This window comes from Poeciliopsis prolifica, unplaced genomic scaffold, assembly GCF_027474105.1.
Source record: "Poeciliopsis prolifica strain line A6 unplaced genomic scaffold, Auburn_PproV2 SCAFFOLD005, whole genome shotgun sequence".
NCBI lineage: Eukaryota > Metazoa > Chordata > Actinopteri > Cyprinodontiformes > Poeciliidae > Poeciliopsis > Poeciliopsis prolifica.
The window spans coordinates 15,576,204-15,597,588 of NW_026562380.1; the positions used below are offsets into that span (position 1 = coordinate 15,576,204).

At 37.6% G+C, this 21,385-nt stretch overlaps 1 protein-coding gene across 13 annotated transcripts in view; it reads right to left on the reverse strand.

The window, feature by feature from the left end:
- The window catches only part of ccdc88ab (coiled-coil domain containing 88Ab), a 59,583-nt gene that overhangs the window by 36,145 nt on the left and 2,053 nt on the right, over window positions 1–21,385 (reverse strand). For all 13 annotated transcript variants that reach the window (XM_055029273.1, XM_055029280.1, XM_055029275.1 and 10 more), the window contains 2 exons: window positions 11,243–11,351; window positions 683–752 (listed from right to left, as the gene is read on the reverse strand). In XM_055029273.1, the coding sequence (XP_054885248.1) occupies window positions 683–752; window positions 11,243–11,351 (179 nt within the window). The remainder of the gene's footprint in view (window positions 1–682; window positions 753–11,242; window positions 11,352–21,385) is intronic.

The following is a 21,385-nucleotide window of genomic DNA, read 5'->3' on the forward strand; positions in this document are numbered from 1 at the left end:
AGATATCAAGTAGCAGAAAGGCTGAGTAGGTCAAACTGCTTTAACATGCTTTCATGACACTGAGCACTTGATACTGTATCACTGCTGCATAACGCCACTCAGACGGATCACATAGCGTGACTAAGTCAGAGGGTCAAAGGCGTACTACAAACTGATTGGATGAATTTAGCATTTCAGGTCAAAGAGCTCCACAGATTTGGCTTGCTGTGGCACCCCTGCAGTAAGTACATGGTAACCAACAAAGGTAACCTGAAGCCAAGCAATTAAACTGTTTTCAATCACCTCTAAAGAAAAATTAGCTCTTCTCCCCACTTGCTTTTTAGTCTTATTTACTATATAAAGTCCTATTGTTACTCTTATAACTTTTGATTTATAATATTGTAAAACATTATCATATTTAAACATATGGAGACAGAGACAGAAGTAACTGTAAAATTAAATCCTGTGTGCAGAAGAAAACATCAAAGTACCAGATTATTGAAAGCAAGTCTGTGGCTTTAGTTTAAGGAATAGACAAAGTTTATGCAAAAGTGTCATGTCTTTATATTGCTACCATATAACTACCCTCACTATCTGCACAGCTCAACCAGAGAGCTGCCTTGGAGTACTCAAATAAAACCTGTACGGCTTTATTCAGACAGTTTACCTGTGAAATCATTGTACTGTCAAAAACTTTACTCACCAGAGAGTGGGTTCCGGCCCAGAACCAGGACGTTCGGCAAAGGCATCATCACCAGCTGCTGGAGACTTTCCTGTGGCAAAAAAAAGTTAGAAACTAAATTTAGATCAAGCTTTTGAAACAAACATTATAAACTTAGAAGTTACATTTTACAAACATTCTTATAATATATATATATATATATATATATATATATATATATATATATATATAGATATATATATAGATATATATATATAGATCAATAAAGATCTTATATATATATATATAAAAATCTTTATATATATATATATATATATATATATATATATATATATATATATATATATATATATATATATATATATATATATAAGATCTTTATTGATTTTGTTCATTATCTGCTGCTAAAAGGTCATCCACAGACATAAACCAGAGAAGTTAATTGTTACTTAGGAGTTGTTCTGAATGATTGTGATGCTTCTAACACAATCTGAACATTTTGCACAACTTCATCTCTGCAGTGACGAAAAGTGTTTGTGAAAACTTGAAAGGCGGCTGAAAAATATGCATTCCAAACGTTTCCTGCTGGGAAACTGATTGATAAGATGATATTGTGAAACCTTGACTTACATGTCCATGTAAACTATATTTATATATAAATCAGCATTCTGCATTGCCAATCTGATCTGAGTATGGTCATACACAAAGTTTTTTAACATAAACTCAATATAAAAAGATTTTGGGGTTGTTTGCGCAGGGTCAAAGCACGACCCATGTATTAAAAACTGATACAAAAACAAGTGCTGTATTCAAACCTCCCTTCTTTAAAGTTAAAATCTGTCAACTACCTTGAACATTTCATCTACAAGCAAATATGACAATCAAAATCACATTAGCAGCTCTTAATATCAAGTACTTATTTTTATTTACATCAACCAAATACTGTGATGATGAAAATATTTAGCTGTGATTAAAACAATGATCCTGGCAATAATAACTCAAATTTGAAAGCTCGAGTCTCAAATCACCATCAGGTGTGAAAACTCAGACAGATTGACTCCACAAGCTTCTGACAGGATAATCACCACAAAACAGGCAGTCACAGTTTGTCTCACAGAGAGACATTTGGTGTCATGGTCAGCCAACTGACCATGAAGTCACAACAGCAGCTGGACACACACACACGCACAAGTACGCCTACACACACACACACACGCACAAGTATGCGCAAAATACACACACACACACACACACACACACACACACACACACACACACACACACACACACACACACACACACACACACACACACACACACACACACACACCTGCTCTGGAAGCGTGTATTTGCGAAGTATGATATGAAGACAGCTGTGCTTTCTGCCACTAATCAAATACATAAGCTGCTCACAACATAACACAGTAAATGTACATCTGTCCCCAAGTCAGATTCCTTTTCGAACACACCTGCTAGATAATCCTGAAACAAAGAGCAGACGCCTGTGATACAACACTTTTCTTAAACCCTTTACTTTCTCTTTATTTAAGACAACCTACCAATTGACATGCTGCACACTTTGCAGAATCTACGCTTACAATTTTAACGTGTTAACATACAGTCAATAAGCCGAAACTATGAACCTTACTTTCCAATAGCAATTCAGTTCAGCTAAATTTGAAATAATTGATGCTTTTCTGTTACGAATACCACCTATGGCACATTTGATCTTAAATATTTGAGGTAATTTTGTAATATCCTATGTGGCTCGCTCAAGACCCCTCATACTGGCTACATCCAATTCTGATTTCACTTCTGAATCAGCAGCTGATTAGATTGGTGTGTTGCAAAAGAGTTCAGGTACTTTTACTTTCTTTCTTTAAATGTTTTCTAAATAAGATTTCACAAGCTTTGGTAGAGCTGGAAAACTGAATTGATTTCTACTTAGTGTCAGAAAAATATTCAGTGCCAACGGCTCAAAATTCTGCCATTAAAGATTTTCGCTTCACACCTAAAGTGTAAAATGTGTAAAGAATTATAATTCAGCCTTACAGAGGAGTTAATTATAACACTACTGGGCCCTGACCTTTTAAGGATCTTGGAATGGATAGAAAACAATAAGATCAAGTGAAAGTCAACTCCTCTTTGGCTTTACATCTTAAAATGTGTAACATTTTACCAAACCAAATGGTCTGGACTTGGATGATGGTGATAATATGCTGTGAGGATTAGTCGCAATAAAAAAGCCAAAGTGGAGACGCCTAATATAGATCTCAGCTTCTCTAGCAATAGCTTATATTTCATACATAAAACATGACAGAAATGGGAATAACAACCACCACACTGAGCATGGTGTAGCAATATGTGGAATACTGTGAGGCAGGCATGTGAGGAAACACTAAGGCTTTTAAATAGAAAGCGTACTGCTCTACTGAGGCCGTCACTGCAGAGATGTCTTTGGCTCGGTCAATATTTCAGGCTCTCCAATCTTCTATCTAGTTAATCCTGTCAATGCCACACCGGGGGGGTGGAACAGCCAGTGCTTTGTGTTGGAGAGAAACATGTGAAAATGTAGATAAAGATGAAATATGGAAAAATTGTGAGGTGCCAAACCCATCACATGTCACTCCAGTACTGCAGGACCGCTGTTACCATCTCTTTTCACATCCGTCCGTCCGTCCGAACACCATCCCCCCATACCCTGACAAAACGTTGCTGTATTATTGATTCCTGCATCATTCAAGGCTTTTCAACACTGGATCCTCTTCCATCCCACATAGATGTTTACACAGACTGATTAAATGAAGTCCTGGCTAAAGGGCTGATTCACAACTCCGTAACAAGCTAGCATGGGAAAATTTATCGTCTCAGGAAATTCTGCTCGCCTACAAAAAGTGAGAAAAAATACTTGTGGATGATATAAATACAGCATCTTGATCAGTCCATCTCTGCAGGTATAATTTGTGTTATAACAAAAACCTCATTGATTATCCTCCATCCTATTCTGATAAGGCATTCTTTTTCTTCAACAAAAACAACCGAGGCAAACTACACCTGAATTATTAAGAGATTCTCATTTTGAACATTTAGTCACATACTTTATGTTAAATTCAGTAGACATGGCAGTGTGTATACAATTGTTATTTATAATTTTAAATGCAGACGGGTGGAAAGGTTACAAAGTGGCTGTGTTTCTATTGGCCCGGTTTGGCCTCCATAACAAACTCCACCACCTTTCCATTCCTCCACCCAGGCACAACTTCCACTAGCGGCAACGCTTTAACAGGGGACTAATTGTACAACGACTCCATGAGAGAGTGTGTGCACGTGTGTGTGCGTGCGCCTGAACCCTGAAAGCTTGAATCACACCCATTCTGCAGACATTGAGCGTTACCATAGAAACGAGGAGATGGGTTTATTCTCCCCATACTAGAGCCTCTTGCACATGATACAGTAAATGTGCACACACACACAAACACACGCACGCACACCCGAGCAAGCTCTCATGACCACTGCAGACTGCAAAAAGACTGCAGCGATTAGGAGATCAAAAAGGTTATTTCCCCACCAGCAAAGGGAAGAAACATCCTTCTGCTTTTTCTCGTGTAAACATGCATATTCAAACTCAGACAAGTCATCGAACACAAGATCTCACTGCATCCCTGTGAAGTGAATCAATGCAAAGAAAGCGATTCCTCCAGATCAACAGGACTATAAAAAGGGTTTAGGAAGCAAGCCATTATCACTGCAGGCCTTTACAGGAAATTAAACTAGTGCTTCCAAGAAGAGGTGGGTAAGCTGGTAAAGCAATATGAACACACCAGCTGCCGAAAACCGACTAAATTAATAATAAAAAAAAAAAAATTGCACTACCCTCATCACCGTTTTATAGCATCAAGTGACAAAGATTTTTAAAAAATAAAAATAAAAAAAACTAACACGTTCTACTTTAATGGCAAATTAAAATTTCTCATAAGACATAATAAAGGTTTCTAACTTTCAAATTTAAAGCTGATTCATATAACTACAAACAAATAAAAGAAGGGCAGCCTGGAGAAACCAACAGGCAGATGGGCACCTGATATTTTACACGAGGAGGTGGAGGAAGCTGGTCATTAGTATCTAGTTTCTTTAGTATTTCTATGTTATCTATTAGTCAGAAAATGTGCTTTACAACACAGCCCTCAGGCACAATGAGTGGAGTGGTTGTGGCAGGTGGGCTGGGGAAGCCTGACCTCTCCAAATTCAACCCGTCACCCAAGGGCTCTGCTTCACACTGGCTGGAAAAGTTCATACAATCACAATCTATTTAAGTCAAGGCTGCTTGTATTCTCTAGGTAGATGTTTTATCATTTTCATGACATTTTAATAAACCTATGAAGCCAAAAATTTTAAAAATGACTATTTGCCTTTAATAATCAGTCTCAAATCACTTAGTTCTGCATTTGACTAGCACCCTTACTGGCATGAATGGATCCAAACAAACAGTGACTGTAACTTTAAACTATGCCAAACAGATGGTTACATTTCACACAGATGTTCTCAAATTGAAAACCAAAGAAACAAATAGAGATAACTGGTCAATTTTACCCATGTTCAAAAAAGCTGGCAGCTAATCTTTAGTCTTGCTTTGTTGCCCGCGCTGCAGCACGATTTCATTTCTGCACATTTTAGTTACACACTCACTCCTGAGAAGGCGGTGGTAGTCGTTAGACGTAAACAGTCGACTGAATGCAAACATATTCATTTGGCTGAATATAAATCATCAATGAAATCAACATGAAGAGATTTAGTTTATACTCCAAGCATTCATTATTTGTTCATCAAAACAAGAACCCAGCTTGACGTTTCCCCTTCTTACTTTGAAATGATCCCATTTTAGTATATGGGAACCAGCGCCACATCATTACTGCCACTAATTCCGCTTCAAAGCAAACAAGGTGACTGCATGCAGACATATTCAGCTCCAAGTGAAGGCTGGGATTACGTGATGTTATACGTGGGCTGTTATTTGTGTCAAAGTTAAACACACGTGCAAATATTTTGTTATTTTACAGACGAGTCCAGGAATCACTGAATGTGTTTTTCTAAGCCATCTCTTTAAGAAAAAAAAAACAAAAATCACTTGCTTTAGAACTGCATGTTTTCAGGAATGTCAATCAGGATTCATTTCATATGGAAAGTTGAATTTAAGAAAGGATTCAGAAATACCTTGATCAGGATCTCGATTCAATCAATGAAGTGTTCTGACAAGAAATAAAACGTAAAAGACAAGGTAGTCCAAAGAACTTCCTCCTTAGCTAAGTTGAGCTTGTAGATAATTTAGAAGTTCTGCCAAGTCCTATTTACTGCTAATGTAACAGAAGTTAGAGACCACTTGCCATCCACCTCTCACTAAATCAGACTGAAAATCTTTCACTGTCATAAAATATTCAGCTTGAGTCATATCAAATACATTGTCCAAGAATGTATTCCGCTTCTCATCATATTAACCAAGCTGTAGCGATTAAGCTCATGCAGAGTTAATTGTTTGGATATTAAGCAAGTAAGTAAATGGTCACTTCATCAGGTCTGACTACTGAAATCCAGTGCTACACTATATACCTTAAAAGTTAATTAAATGAATGTGCATTTATATCAAATTGTGATCTTTGCTGCATTGCTGAAATTCAGGACCAAAGCAAAAAGATGGTGACTGAAGCAATGATCATCAGCTTATTATTGCTACATATACGAATAATCGTTCAGGATAGATTCATATAGATACTGTACAGCTATGTAGTATATGAAAAACCCTAGCCAGTTAGTTGACAACAGAAAAACTCAAACTAGCATGTGACTGTGCATGACGACATGCAGTTAGCCTGCAGCTGTCTGCTTGTGCCCTAATAAACTGGTTCGTTTCACCACCAATGCTGGAAAGAGCAGCAAAACCTGGAATCAAAAAAGGAACTGACAGGTTTTAGCAGCACATGCGGCACACTGAGGCGTGTGAAATACGACAATAAAATGTATTTTGAATAAAAGGTTAGACTAGGGTAATGTTAGCAATTTAATAGACGTCTATAAGCATGTGAAACAAATGAAGTTTAACCAAGGTTTATCGGCTATGTTGCAGTATAAACCAGTATGAAACATCAAGCAGTTTTCATAAGCCACCATGCAGACTGACCCTTGCAGAGATTCAGGGCCAGACGTAGTTTGCATGAATAGGGTTCTCTGTTACCCTTTTAATAGTCGAAACACAGCTCCCAGCAGTTATGCCACACCTCAAAGTGAAGAGATGGGAAAGAGGACAGGCATGCTTTTGATTCACAAATAACATCTACAGCTTTAAAGATGGGAACACAGACAAATGTTACTGTTTAAGAGATAAATGCATCCACGTTTTAACATTTCACATATGAAACTGTACAGCTATACACAGTTCAAAAAGTTATGACAATATGCGGCAGTCTGAAGAGATCATTTGACAGCGAGTGGGACCAGATTGTCTCTGAACGCAACTTTAATATCCCCATAGTAAAGGAATTCACAAGCTTAGAGAGAGGGAAAAAAGTTAATGCTCAAAGATTTGAGTTCATCTGGCTTAGGCTCTGTGCTGCATTCTGGCTGAGAATGCCAAACCAAGGCCACTAAATTAAAAAGAGGCCCAGCATATATTTGGACAAACCACTGAGGCTACGAACCCTTCAGTGGACTAAGCCGTGCGAAAATCAAAGGAAAAATGACCAAGCAACTATAAAAGTTAACTGCTCCAAAATAGTGCTGAAATTGATGAAAATGTGTCCAATCTTACAGAAAATGTGACTTGAGCATTTTAACTCCCATTAAAAAAAGAAAATGGAACAAAAAAAAAAAGCTATTTATATGGGGAGGCAGATCACAGCTCCCCCAGTCCTGATGCGTTCACCAGATTCTGAAATCAAAGAGTAGAGCCTGTCTAGACGTAGACGACCTCCTACACAATATATCTTAACTGGGAGGGAAAAAAAAAACGATTTACACCAAAATGACACATGATGTGGAAACGCATTCACTCAGCCCAACCAAGAAAGCTGATTTTATGAAATGTAAGCCGTCATTATTGAATTTCTTGTCAACCTTCACTCATCCTCTCATACACTCTCAATACAAGCTGCTAAAATTACACACAAAACAGAGATGAGAGGAAGAAGGAAGAGTGGGGGGAGGTGAAGGACAAAGAACAGACCCTGTAAAGGTCCTCAACTGTCTGCCTAAAAGACTACAACAAACTTAATGAATTAGGTTTCCTCCCGACACCAGAAGATCCTTTCAGGGAGTTAGCAAAGGCTCAGATTTAATGAAGTCAAACAGCTTTTGACATCAGTGCAATTTTTTTGGGGTGGTATTTGCAAAGTGCTGCTGACTTACCTAAATCTTAAAAGTGAATTACTTTCCATTATCTCCCCCATTTTAATTAGAATTGATAACTAAAAAAGGGACTGTGCAATTGATTAGCTCTTTCTTTTAGTGCTGAGTAGAAGAGTACAACAGAAGAGCGTCATAACTCTGCCTGGATCTTTGGGGTCTGAATTTGACAGAGAACAGAAGCTATAACAAATGTAAATAGAAATGGGCCTATGTCCTGAGATTTTAAAAATGTATGGCTTTCAAACCGCTTCTCCACTGGCTCCTTCATTTACAAACATGATCTTAGACAAATTATGCTATTTGAAAATATTTTTGGTTATATAAATTCGGGATGCACAGATCCATTTTTTTCACTTTCGATACCGACACAGATGTTTGAGTTTGTAAAAACATCTCTTTATGGAAAAACAAAAACACAGACATAAATATAGTCAATTACAAATTTGATAACTCTGCACCACTGTTTCTGTCATCATTGACAGAAACAATGCAATTAGAAAATTGTCAATGATGACAATTTTCTAATTGCAGCTAATGAATACATCACATTAAAGTTGATATTAGATCAGACCAATAAAATCTAGAATTGAGAACCCATATTCTAATATTCAGTAAATATCAAAATATTCTAATATTTTTTTGAATATTAGAATTTCAGTAGTCTATTTATTTAAATAGATTGTAAATAAATATACTATTTACAGTCTATTCAAGACCATAAATAGATAAGAATAACAGTAAAAAAAAAAAAAAAGGTTTCAACCAAATTTTTGCCTTCTACCTCTGTTTTAATTTGGCAGAAAAAAAATTTATTACATTCAATCAAGGAATTTTTAGGGAGCAATAAAGTCTTTGGCATCCCATCATGGGGGGATCAAAACATAGCGAGGGATTTAAACCCCGTAGGTGGTCTCTGTGAGGCAGGGGGCCTACAGACAAGTGGCAGAACAATAGTGTGACCCGGAGGTCAACAGGGCGATGCAGATACAAATAGGCAGGATTAATCAAATGTCAAACATGAACAAGAGTTTCATTGTTGGTTCATAATGTTCCCCTAAATCTAAAACCATGCAAACCTGACAACTGAATGGTTCAGAAAACAGCACCAGTTTAGCAATAACATGTTTAGACATTTCTCTGGCACCATTTATCAAACACAGGAACCAAAACTAATTGTTTAATTGGGCAGAATTAGCATGCTAATTGTTCATTACCCTTACCCCCAAAAAATAAATGACAAAATTCTTAACTGAACTCAAATACTTATTTGTAGCTCTGGAACAGTTAAATTTTAACAACAATAAAGCCAATTTACTATAAGAAGAGAAAAATCCATAAATCTTTTCAGAATATACTGAAAATTTATAATAGGGTAAAATGGCTTAAAACTAAAACACAAATATAACAATTCAACAGTTGTGCACAAAACTAACATTGTATTACTCCTTCAAATGCTACTATCACATTGCGTTGGACTTGTCTTGTAGCTTACGGAGTCACAACGTTGATCCTTATTGGTACCTTTGACCTTTCCTCGTCTCATCCTCCACAGACTTTGAAGTTCACAACCTAACCCAAGTAGTCACTTATGATGGTTAATTCTGCTGGCAATTTGAAGCAGCCTAGTGGAGCTTTTAACATCATCAGCAAAACAGTAGAGTCACTGTTTCAGTAAGAGCATCCAGGAGTAATTAGCAGGATGTTCACAATCAGCGAACAAAAAACTGACCAGCGATTACTTTTGACAACTTGTGCTGAACTAAAAACAGAGATTTGAGGCAGAAATTTTCAAAATTGAGAGGTAATATATTCATTTGCTTAAATTCTGCTGGACCGGTGACCTAAAAGTTGCAGGGCACCGGCCCTTCAGGACTAGACTTTGACATCACTGCCTTAATTTACCAGACTGACGTAACTGCCTGTTAGGTCACAATCCACCGAGATGCCGAGCTATTCCAGCAAAAATAGCTCATGTTAAACACTTATTGCAACATTTTGCTTTGATGGCTGCTTTTATATAGAAGTTACAGCAAATTTCTGACTGGCATTGCATTTTCTAGTCAAGACGGTGCAGAAACAGGACAACAAACCAAGCCAACAAGATCGCATCCGCCATTACAGCTGATAACTGGAACCATTACCAAGCCGAAAAAGACTTTGGACGTCATAGGAACCTGCATCGCCTCACTGATACCATCTCTACATGTACCGGCAAAGCCAATTCCACCTTGAAAGAAAAACAAAAAACCTTTTTCGTAAGCACTCACATTTTGACTTTATGATTTCAATTCTTTCTATAGAAGAAAAAGCAATTTCACTGTAGAAGGGGCATAAAACATTCATTTTAACATGCTCTTCTCTTCTTTCATGTCAACTCGAGGACCAGAATAAAAAGATTTGTTTCAAAAGTAGCAGCATGTACATCTACAAGCACTGTACTTCAAATGAGTTCAAAGTTTTATCTTTATGGTTCAGTTATTGATGTCAACCATCTTAAAATTTCCTCTTCCATAGTTTATTTTAGCAGAGATGAGAGGGAAACTGCAATTATGTTCTTTCAGATCAAGTGAAGATTAATCGCGGCGTTAACAAAAACCAACATGTTTTGAAGCGTGCTGAGCTGATGCAAGCCTATGAAGTGGAGAAAGGCTGATGACAAGATAAAACCTCCTCAGAGGAAACTCTGAGCACATCTCTTGCTTTCACTTCTGAGTTTGTCTTGTGAAAGTTTAACTGCGTTCAAACAAATTCCAGATTAGTGTGTCAACTCGTTGAGAGGGATGATACTTACACGGATGCTAAGATTTTAAATTAATGCAAGAGGGTCAGAATAAGTAGCAAACATGTTGCTGCATCAATGTGTTTTACATTTCTGATGTTGGTTTAAATTTATGGAGCCATCCGAGTTCTGGATAATCTGGATACCACATCACACGCTTTCACATCTGCAAATATCTTTCTGTTTACACAGCCAAGTAATTATGGGTGTGTTCTTGTGTGGATCTATAAAAATATGTGTAGGTCAAGCAAAAGCTTGGATGGGAAATTTATTTGCTTTGTGGGCTAAGTGGTTGAAAACTATGAACCAAAACTACTTAAAATATGACGCATCCAGAGAAATACAAAAACATATTAACCCAAGCAAGAAAACTGAACTTTTGATTAAGTAAAAGAAAAGCGTCTTACCTGATAGTAGGCTTTAATCTGCCTGATGAGAATAGAAAGGTTCTGAATGCGCAGTGTTGGGTCATTGTTTACTTTCTTGTTGGTCCTCTGCACAGTAGCTTTTGGATTTCTACATAGAAGACAAGAACATTAAATGTCATTGATTTAATATATTTATTATTCAAATATGGCACAACATATTGAAAAAACTCAAAAATATGATTATGTACAGCAAACCACACACACTTTTAAAGAAAACAATAAATACATTTAAACGGTTTCAGATCTACTGCAGAGAAGAAATGTTTGTGAAATAAAGCAAAGTAACATTAAGTGATTAGTCAGGCATAAAACAGTCACCTGAAAAATTTCTTCACAGTTTTAAGAAAACGTATTCCTAACCCCATCAATCACTTTGTAATAACTTTTGCTAATCACTTAACAGGCAATTTCAAGATGTTTAGCTAGTGTGCATCTTTTATAGCCAAACACTTCACCAAGACAGAAGAAATGACGAGATCAAGACTGAAGTTTAAGAACTTCAAAACATTCCACCACTTTGTAAAATCAAGGAAGATATTACAAAGTCATACAAGCTGATTTTGTTACAAAGAGATATTAAAAGTGTCCATCATGTCCCAAGCAATGAGCTTCATTTTTTAAATTATTCTAGTTAGAAATCTTCTGTTGACCATGATGCTGACCAGGACTCTTCTTGTACTGTTTGAGAAACAGCTCTCTACAACTTATGAGATTTGTCGACTCAAAATGTGAAGAATCTTATAACACTGACATCAGCGTAAAGTTCTACTTTTTCACGTAATTTTATTTTTTACATGGACTTCAAATCAACTATACATATCCATGTGACGACCTAATTTTGAGTCAAATGCTTGATTCATCCTATCATCTGATCTGTTGTATCATCCTATGTACAATTTACGTATTTGCTTTATAACCAGTAGTCTAAAAATATAATAAGTGCCAAAATTGGTGCCAAAATTAAAGATGCCAATCAAGGCATGAATGTAAGTTTTACATAAAACAAAAAACATTTTAACTAATCCAACAGGCTAATTTTTGAATATGTCAATTAGCCTTAGGCCAGCTTCCACCCTAATACAGACAGACAAACATTTATGCTAATTGCAGAACACAGGGTTCTTTTAATTCTGGTCTAAATGAACCCCATGTGACTGCCCCATCTCCCCCCTTCACACACACAGCCCCTTTCGAAGCCCATTGTGGGGGGTCTGTTTAACTCAGTAATTAAAATCACAGAGGAGGCTATAATCCTATCAGGGCGAGCAGGGTAATGTGGTGTGCGAGAGAAAAATGGCATTCCTTCATTGTCGTTGCAGTCAGCTGACAACATGGCGGCCACAGAAACACGACCAAAACATTGCTTTGTGGATGCAGCCCCTAAACAGTGTAGGACGGCCAGACACACTCTTTGATTAGTAGGCAAATAAATACAGAGACTTAAAGCAGTAACGGCTGTCAAAAATACGCTTATTACCCCCACCTGCTCTTCTTAATCCGGTTGATACAGTAAACCCAACACTTTAAATACACAAAAAGATTAGGGATGACCAGCCAAAGCCAGTTCAGATGCCAGGAAGGTAGACAAGTCTTAGCCCAGACGGCCGGTCAGTAAGCTGACCCGTTGGTGCTGTCCACAGCCTCAGTCACCACAGCCTCAGACCCCAGGGCCGCTGGGCCCCCTCCTCCCATGTCCCGCCTTTGATTGGCTGAGTAGGTTATGGAGTAGTGTTAACCTATATATGACAGGCTGAATTAGGCTCAGCTTGGGCAGTCACACTCATACACACAGACACATCAAACGGCCTAAATGTGCGCGCACACACAGAGAAAGAGAACGAAGGCTACATTTGGCCACATGTTGGAGCTAGGGATTATAAGCTGCACTGTCCAAGCACTGCGGGGCGGTGTGGGCTTGGCTCCTGAAGTGTGCCAGGCAACACAAACAGAGAACCACTTAAGCCCACTGTAAGGTAATAGTTCAGTTTGTGAAAAAGAGAAAAGAAAATATAACCTGGCACGCACTAACATGTCTAATCAGGATTTCTACAAGGATTCAAATCTAATAATGTGTATCCAAATTATTTTTGATACTGAAGTCTCGGAGTTGACAACAGAAACTGAACAAATTGGAGTGAGAACACAATTAAGCTTTATAGTTTTAGTTTAATCACAAATCATCAACATCTACAGAGAAAGTTACTACCTCAGCATAAAATCTCCCGAGTTCAAGAAACTACACTCCCTTGCGCTTGATGAGGTAGAGCTGTTTGCACATACAAATCCATCAATCACACAGTTATGCTTCTAGATATGGTGGCAATGACTCACTAATGTTCCATCCAACCATCAGAATGCTTCAAATAACTATGAATCTTGCATGCTTATTGGTGCCAAACAATTGGGTCTGGTCTCGGTATTTTACAAGCTGCTAATCTACTGGGATTTTTTTGTGCAATCTCAGGATTACAAAGAATTATGTGCAAACCGGTTGCTTAATGACATCTCTGAACGTAAAACCTGTCAAACCTTAAAGGAAGACGGGCAGTAAAAGACGGACCCAGATGCCACTTCTGTCGGTCAAGAACAGGAAACTGAGGCTGCCATTCAATCAAATAGGTGATTAGCTTAAATCTCATCTGCAATATTCAAATAATAGGGTAAGAAATTGGCATAAACAACATTCAGTCATCCGTTTTGACCTATATCCATGGTTGAGGTTGGTGGTATAATTGCCTGAGGGATATTTTCAAGGCACACTTTCAGCCCCTTATTATCAACTAAACCTCAAACACACCACAACCTACCTGGGCTTTGCTACTGACCTTTACAATCACAGTGTACTCATTTTCTAAAGGTTACTTCTAGCAAGATAATCCACCATGTTGCCAAACTCCACTAATCTCAAACCCATTTCTTGAACGCGACAGTGTTGTCAATACATCTCAGACCAATCGAGCGCCTTTGGGATGTGGTGGAGACTGAGGTTTGCGTCAGGTCAACAAACCTGCAGCAACTGCCTGATGCCGTCCGTCAATATGAGCCAAAATCTCTTGGGTATGAAGGTTTAAAGGCTGGTCCAACTCAGTACTCAAAAGCTTTACTCGCTCACTTAATGCAAACTGTCGCATTTCCTATGTTATCTCTATCCACAGTCGTGGCCTCTTAAGGAAAGCCCCTCTTTCATTTGGTTGGCAATAAATAATTTTTTGAACATGCTTACTGATAGAACTAAAACTACATCAAAAAGACTTTGTACATTATAAAACAAAACTAATTGGTGAATTCCCAACCATAAGTTAGTTTGTTACCTATTGTACAATTTTCTTGTTTTTGCTCCACATTAAGTCAGTTGTATCCCATCTTTGTCTTCTAGCTTCCATATGGCTTCTTCACTTTTTAGGAACTTGTACCATTGTGATAACAATAAAAGGGATGATATTCATTACATATTTTCTAGGTGACTATATGACTGTAACTCTGTGTTTCAACAATTATACCCCTACAAACACAAATACTACTCTTTAAAAACATTTTCATTTGTAATGTGCTTCTTGACGACGCCGGTCACATGAAGTGAATCATTAAATTGTAAAATTTGTGTATTTTCTAATTTATTTGTATTTATTGATCCTTTTTTGAACAAACAGCAGAGAAAATAGTAAACCATCAACCCCGACAATAAGGACAGATTTGGTGGGTTGTAAACATTAGTTGGAATTCACTGAGAGAATAAATCAAAATCCTTATAAGAAATTCAACACAATAAATGATAAATATGATAAATGTCCACACCTACTTGGGCTCAATTGTTATTCAGTCAGTATCTGATATGACTGAAATTACTTAAATTGTAATCCTGTGAACGCATTTGTACCGAGTATGAAATCCTTTTATAACATGGGCATAATTCTGCTTAAATAAGTTACTCCATGTTCCTCTATGGAACAGAAATGTTGTACCTGGTTAATAATTATCACAACCCTACTGCTAATGCTCAGTGTTAAGCTGCAATTAATGAAACTCAATAATCCTGCTGATGTTTTATAGTAAATGTCTTTGAGAGGAATATGGGGGGGATTATATGTCCCCTAAGCCATTGGAAGGCTAAGAACAGATGGACAAAGTGTCGACTCTGCATCAACTGCAAAATAGCAGCACTAGCACATTAATGCAGATAACAGAAGTAAACAAAAAGAAAATGTAAAAGTTAAATAATTAATTCAAATGGATTTCTAGTTGCAAGAACATCAGAAAATAAGAGAATGATTCAGATTTGGAACTATTGGTTAAACACTTACTTGGTTACAAGGCCAACAGTGATTCGCTTTACCACCACTGTGTGTCAAGCTTGCTTCCCTTAAGGTCACAGCTGCAGTTTCCTAACAAACATGATGCACATCCTCCCGCTTTATAGACACAAAGGAACTGGCATGACTCAAAGATGACTACGAATGATCGACTGAGAGTGATACAAGATGAACATCAAACGCCATGTTCTGACAAAAACACCTCGACTCCCCGTGTGCAGTAAAAGAGGAGACAGCCCAGCAGCAGATAAGCCTGGCTCTCTTTTGTCAGAACAGGAATCTAAACTATGTATGCTATAATCTGACATATACAGGAAACAGAAGAAAGCAGAAGAGTGAGATGATAGAGAACAGCGAACAAGGACAACAGGAAAAGATGTCCTTTCCTGTTGTCCTTAGCTTTCAGACTGAAGTGAAGATAGAAAAATAATTAACCAATGACTCCGTTGACTACAGTCTGTTGTATGAACTTTTTCAGCATCTCCTTGTAGCCTATCAAGAAAAAAGCAATTGCAGACAGGAATAACTCTCCAAGAGGGAGTTACAACTAATCTTCTGCTAAAGACCATGAAACTAAATTAACTCTGCCACATTGATATGTGCCACAGTTGGAATATATATTCAGTACATAATTCCTATTTGGTTTTCCTGTGCAAATTACATCAACTTGTTTCTGTTTAACTTGCTAACTAAATGAGGGATAGAATTTTGGGGCGCTTCCCATGTATTAAGCGGCACTTTATAATAATATAAGTAGAACCTTTTCCTGATTTCTACCCTTCAAAAGCAAGGCAACCATCCTCACCATGTGCACAAAATTCTGCAATGTTAAGTTTTTTTCTTTTTCAAAAGGTGACATGGTTGGGTTAGTGTTAGGACTACAGAAGCATTAAAGTAATACAAAGCAAAGAATACAAAATGAATACTAAAAAGTCAAGAAGATCATGAACAAAAGAGCAGTCTTCAAAAATCTGGCATTTAAATCCCTACTGCCAACACTTCTTATCTCAAAAGCCTTTCAACAAATCACATCACACTCAAGTGATGATAGTCACAAGGACGAAGCAGCATGTATAACAGGGTTGTAACAAGGTCTCGAGCCATGAGCTCATTGACTCCACTGTAAAGTGAATTCTGTGTTACAAACCGTTTTCTTTCTAGTTGCTTTACGAGTACAGACTGTTATGAAGAGCCCCAGATATGCACCCTCACCCAGACTATGTTTTCAGCTCTTATTTTCAAATAAGAAAGGAAGCAAAATGTGACACAAACTGTTAGTAATCAAAGTAAGAATACCACTGATCAATGGCACAGAAGTTAATACTTTGTTTTTTTTTCTTTAAGAAATTTCGGCAGAATTTTTTCATATCCGATTACGTTAAATGTGAAAGACTTAAAATAGTCAAGCATGAACAGGATAAATCCACACTTTACAGATATTCTTTGAACAAAGACTTTTCTAACCTGTATTCTACTTGTAAAAATACAAACATGAGAAGAAAACAAGAACAAACGTCAAATGTGGACTAAAACTCCATGGTCGTTACAGACCTTACATGTTTACAGTTTATGATTCATGACACTTTTGTTGTGTTGGGGAAAAAAAAAAAAACAGGTGTTACATTTTTTCTTTGTGAGCATGGACTAACCCAAGGAAAAGATTTAACGCCTGTTTTACTTATTCTTAGATCCATGTTGCTGTCGATGGTAATGATTCTGCATCAATCCATCATCAATGGAAAATGAGAATAACTATTATTTTACAGTTAAACCAAATAAAAAGCATAGTTAATTTGGTAATATAAAGATTATGTATGATGTTACTTTCAATAACCTTAAAGAAAAGTGTTGACCCATTGACAAAGAATGGCATCCACAAAACATACCTTTAGGGTTTATGGTCTGGAACGCTGAACTTTAAAGTAGTCTGATGTGGAACTACACTTTGTGCACAAGTAGAACAAAGGAACTGCTATGCATTTAAAATTATTGCCTCAACTTTCCAATCAATGGCCATTAGAGCAAAGAGAAGGTCACAGAGAAGAGCAACTTACTCAGACCTCATCTGGAACACAACGCTGAATATGATGGACATCAGAGTGGAGTCAGAGAGGCTGATGTGCAAGCTAATGCTTGGCTGAAGAATAAGGAATGAACTGTGAAGTCAACCAATAGTAACTGGTCTACTGAAGCATGGCTGGGGACAATAAGTAGAGCCTGAGCCTGCATGGGTTAATGCACAAGAAGATTTGGACAGATTTTATACAGATTATTTAGACTAAGAGACACAAAGAACTTAAATAAAAACTAAACTCAGTTTTTGAATACAGTAAACTAAACTCAGTTCTTGAATACAGTAAAACAGTATTGTTTGATGAACACTGAAAATAGTGTGAAGCTGCTGGGAGGAAAATCTCTATTGCATCGATTTTCTTTACAATTCCAATTGTTTCTCCAACAGTCAGAAGAAGATGGAATAAACAGTTCACTGAAGGGGCCAGCCAGCCAGCCAGCACTGCTCCACAGAACTGCCAAGAAAACAGATTTCAAACATGCAGCGTCTCTGACAATTTTTAGCTGGCACCTTCTCAGATGAGCGTGGAAGCCAATTGGTATGACAGCAGAACGGAGACAATGTAATTGGCTGGATGATGTCAGTCACATGAGGGCACGGGGGGAGGACGGGTGTCTGTGCCATCTGGGTGTCCGTCAGCAAACCGTTAGATAATCCCGGGGTCCGTCTACGCTCTGTCCTGGTGACAACTGCTGCTAGCCGATTTGCCCCGTTTTGGGATCGGTGACACATTCACACAACAAGGCAGCTCATGCTGGAACAACTGACTCCATCAGCAAAATATTAACTTTAAAATTATTTTCTTTAAAAAAAACTAAAAGGGATTGCGCAATTTTTCTGTTTCGTAAATACATTGCATATTTATGAAACGTAATGTGAGTGACATGGAATTAGAATTCAGTCACAATACTTTATGGTATTATTGTGATTATGATCAATTCTAAAAATATTTCAGGAAACTAAAAAATATAGCACTCCATAGAAACTCAATCATAGCATCAGGAATAATTGGCTCTTGAAAAACATTTCCATTTGAAACAAACTTCTTCACATTGGTGTGAAAATTTGGGCCAATCGTAATATCCAATATTAATATTGCTGTTAATGCCAATAACAGATTTTATATATTTGGGGGGGAAATGACCAGAACAGACAGCAACAAGATAAAAATAAATAGTTTGTTCACCTCAGTTCAGTTTTATTTTTTGGATCGGCACAATATATTTTAAAAACTGACAAATATCGGCTGGTACCCATATCAGTGCTGATATATTAGGAATTCCTATGGCGTTTAATCATATTTATCGAGTTTACTAATATGTAATGAGGCTTCTGTGGAACAGTGGAGAAAATATCAGAAAAATGTCCAATCATGCTGTCAGTTTTGTTTTATACTCACCATCAAGATTCTTATAATAAATTATCTGCGGTTCATGATCAGCGATACGATAACTGCCCACCTCAACTGAAAGTTAAATGTATATATATTTTGAAATCAAGCACATTATTTTCGTAATAAATAGGACTGTTTGCAGGAGATCCAACACACACAAAAAAAAAGACTTTTAAAACAACTGGATCAACATCACTACCAAATAAGAGGTGGGGGAGATCAAATCTAGGCTATAGGAGTTTAGCATATTATGATTAAACCAAATTAATCAATCTAATATGATGAAAAAAAAACATCATATTGGATGGCATCCCAAAACAAGCTAACAATGACAGGACAAGGGTAGCGAGACATAGATAAATTAGTGCAGTTACAATATTTCTGTCAGCAAACTTGGAATGGAAAAGGAAAAGTTGAAATGTCTCTGCAAAAGCTGAAAACAATATTTTCTGCTACCTGAGCTTCTTATTGTTCAGACACATTTCTCATAAATCGAGGAAGCAGACAAAGAGTGTGCAGTTTCACCAACACAACTTCTAACCAGTACTGAAGGCCTTTGTGTGGGAGGGCGGCTGGGCCAGACAACTACCAACAGCTGCCTCAGTCCATAACCAAATGCACAGGGAATGGAAAAAAAAAGAAAAGTATCCACAAATCCACACAGTCTCCCACGCAAACAGAAGCCTTACAGAAATTCATGCACACAAACACACAGTGCTGCCTCTGTCTGGCTATCCCTGGTATCCTGTAAGGCAATCCACAAATCAGTAACAGTTCATTTCAGTTCAGTGCTGTCCTTTCCAAGATCACTAAACCATCAACAGATTTTTTTTAATTTCCACAGCACACATTGATAGAGATTCTACCTAGGTCTTATTTGTTAACCTTGAAAGCTTGAGGAGCCGGCTAAGAAGCCGTCTTACAATTAGCATTTCAAACACTACGTTTCCTTTTGCCAGGATGCGTCATTGTGTCAAAGGTAGTTATCCTTTAGATTTTGGCAGTATTTCCCCCATGTCTGTTCCTCATACAACCCTTCCCCCCAAAATCCTTCCGCTTGCCAATTTCCGTCGGTCCCACAGGGAAAAAAATGGTCTGAAAATACCACAGAATTGTTCTATTTTTGCACAAGCTATGTGTAAACAAGAAAAGGCTGGGCCTAAAAAGAGCCTTCCTAAACATTTTCTCCTTTGAAACAACTCAGCCAGTCAAGGCAGCCTGAAAGAGGAGTAGACTCAAGAGTGAGATGGAAGAGGCTGCTTTAACTTGATTCATCTTAGCTGACTGATCGCTGGAGCGGCGGGAGGTCAGGGACTTAGGAAGGAGGCGACGGCAGGAGAAAGAGGTTGTCATCAAATGACAGGAAACAGCCAGCAGGGTTAATCTCTTTCTTGTGCAAAAAAAGGGATCCTACACATATTTTATGCTAACGGTTTATACTATTCCAAACTAAGGGTCTTCAAACTAATTGGAAAACCTCTTCCTTCTCAACAAAATGTAAACAAATATGAAGCTGTGTCAGATTTTATTAGGACTTCACTTTTGTCGTTGGTAAAAGACCTTGAGACATTTCACCTACTAGTGCTGGAGACACAGGTTTGTTTTGGTTATATTTACTGAAAAGTGCTGCTTTTGGAGTGGTCTCTGGTCAGCTTGCATTAACATATGAATTCAAACCACACCAGAGTTCACTTCAACCGAATTAAGACCTAGGATTTTAGGCGGACCAGAGTTCGCCTAAAAATTAAAAAAAAAATAAAAAAATCAAGGCTAAAATACTGCCTTTGTTGTTTTTTTTCTTCACATTCTATACATTTATGCATCTTTATGTTATTTTACTCTTATAATAAACACTTGTAGCCCTCTTTATGTACTGTAACTATTGCCAAACTGGCAAGATTTTTGACTCAAACTGATGGGAGGCGACACAAGTTGTGCCACACTTAATCCTCCTGCAAAGTGACAATCCCTTCGACTGGAGGAAGCCATGTCTGAATACTCCCCAAGACTGGCAAGCAGGATAAAATGCTGACAGTGAAAAGCCTGGTATTAGTGGAAAAAAAAATCTAAAAAAAGATTAATATGGAAAATCCTAATAGCAGAAAGTAGCTGCTTGGAGCCAGACAAAGGAGAGAAAATCCGTCTCCAGTCATGCCGTATGCATAATTCAGTGAGTGGAAAGAGACAAATTTGACATGTAATGCTTCCCTCAACACCAAGAAACAGAGCAAACAGTCTAATTCGGCTTCAATTGGATAAAAAACAAACATGTGCTTCCTCCATTGCCAGCTTGCATTTTTTTCCCAATCCAGATTCTCTGCAGATACTAAGTGGTTCTCATGCTT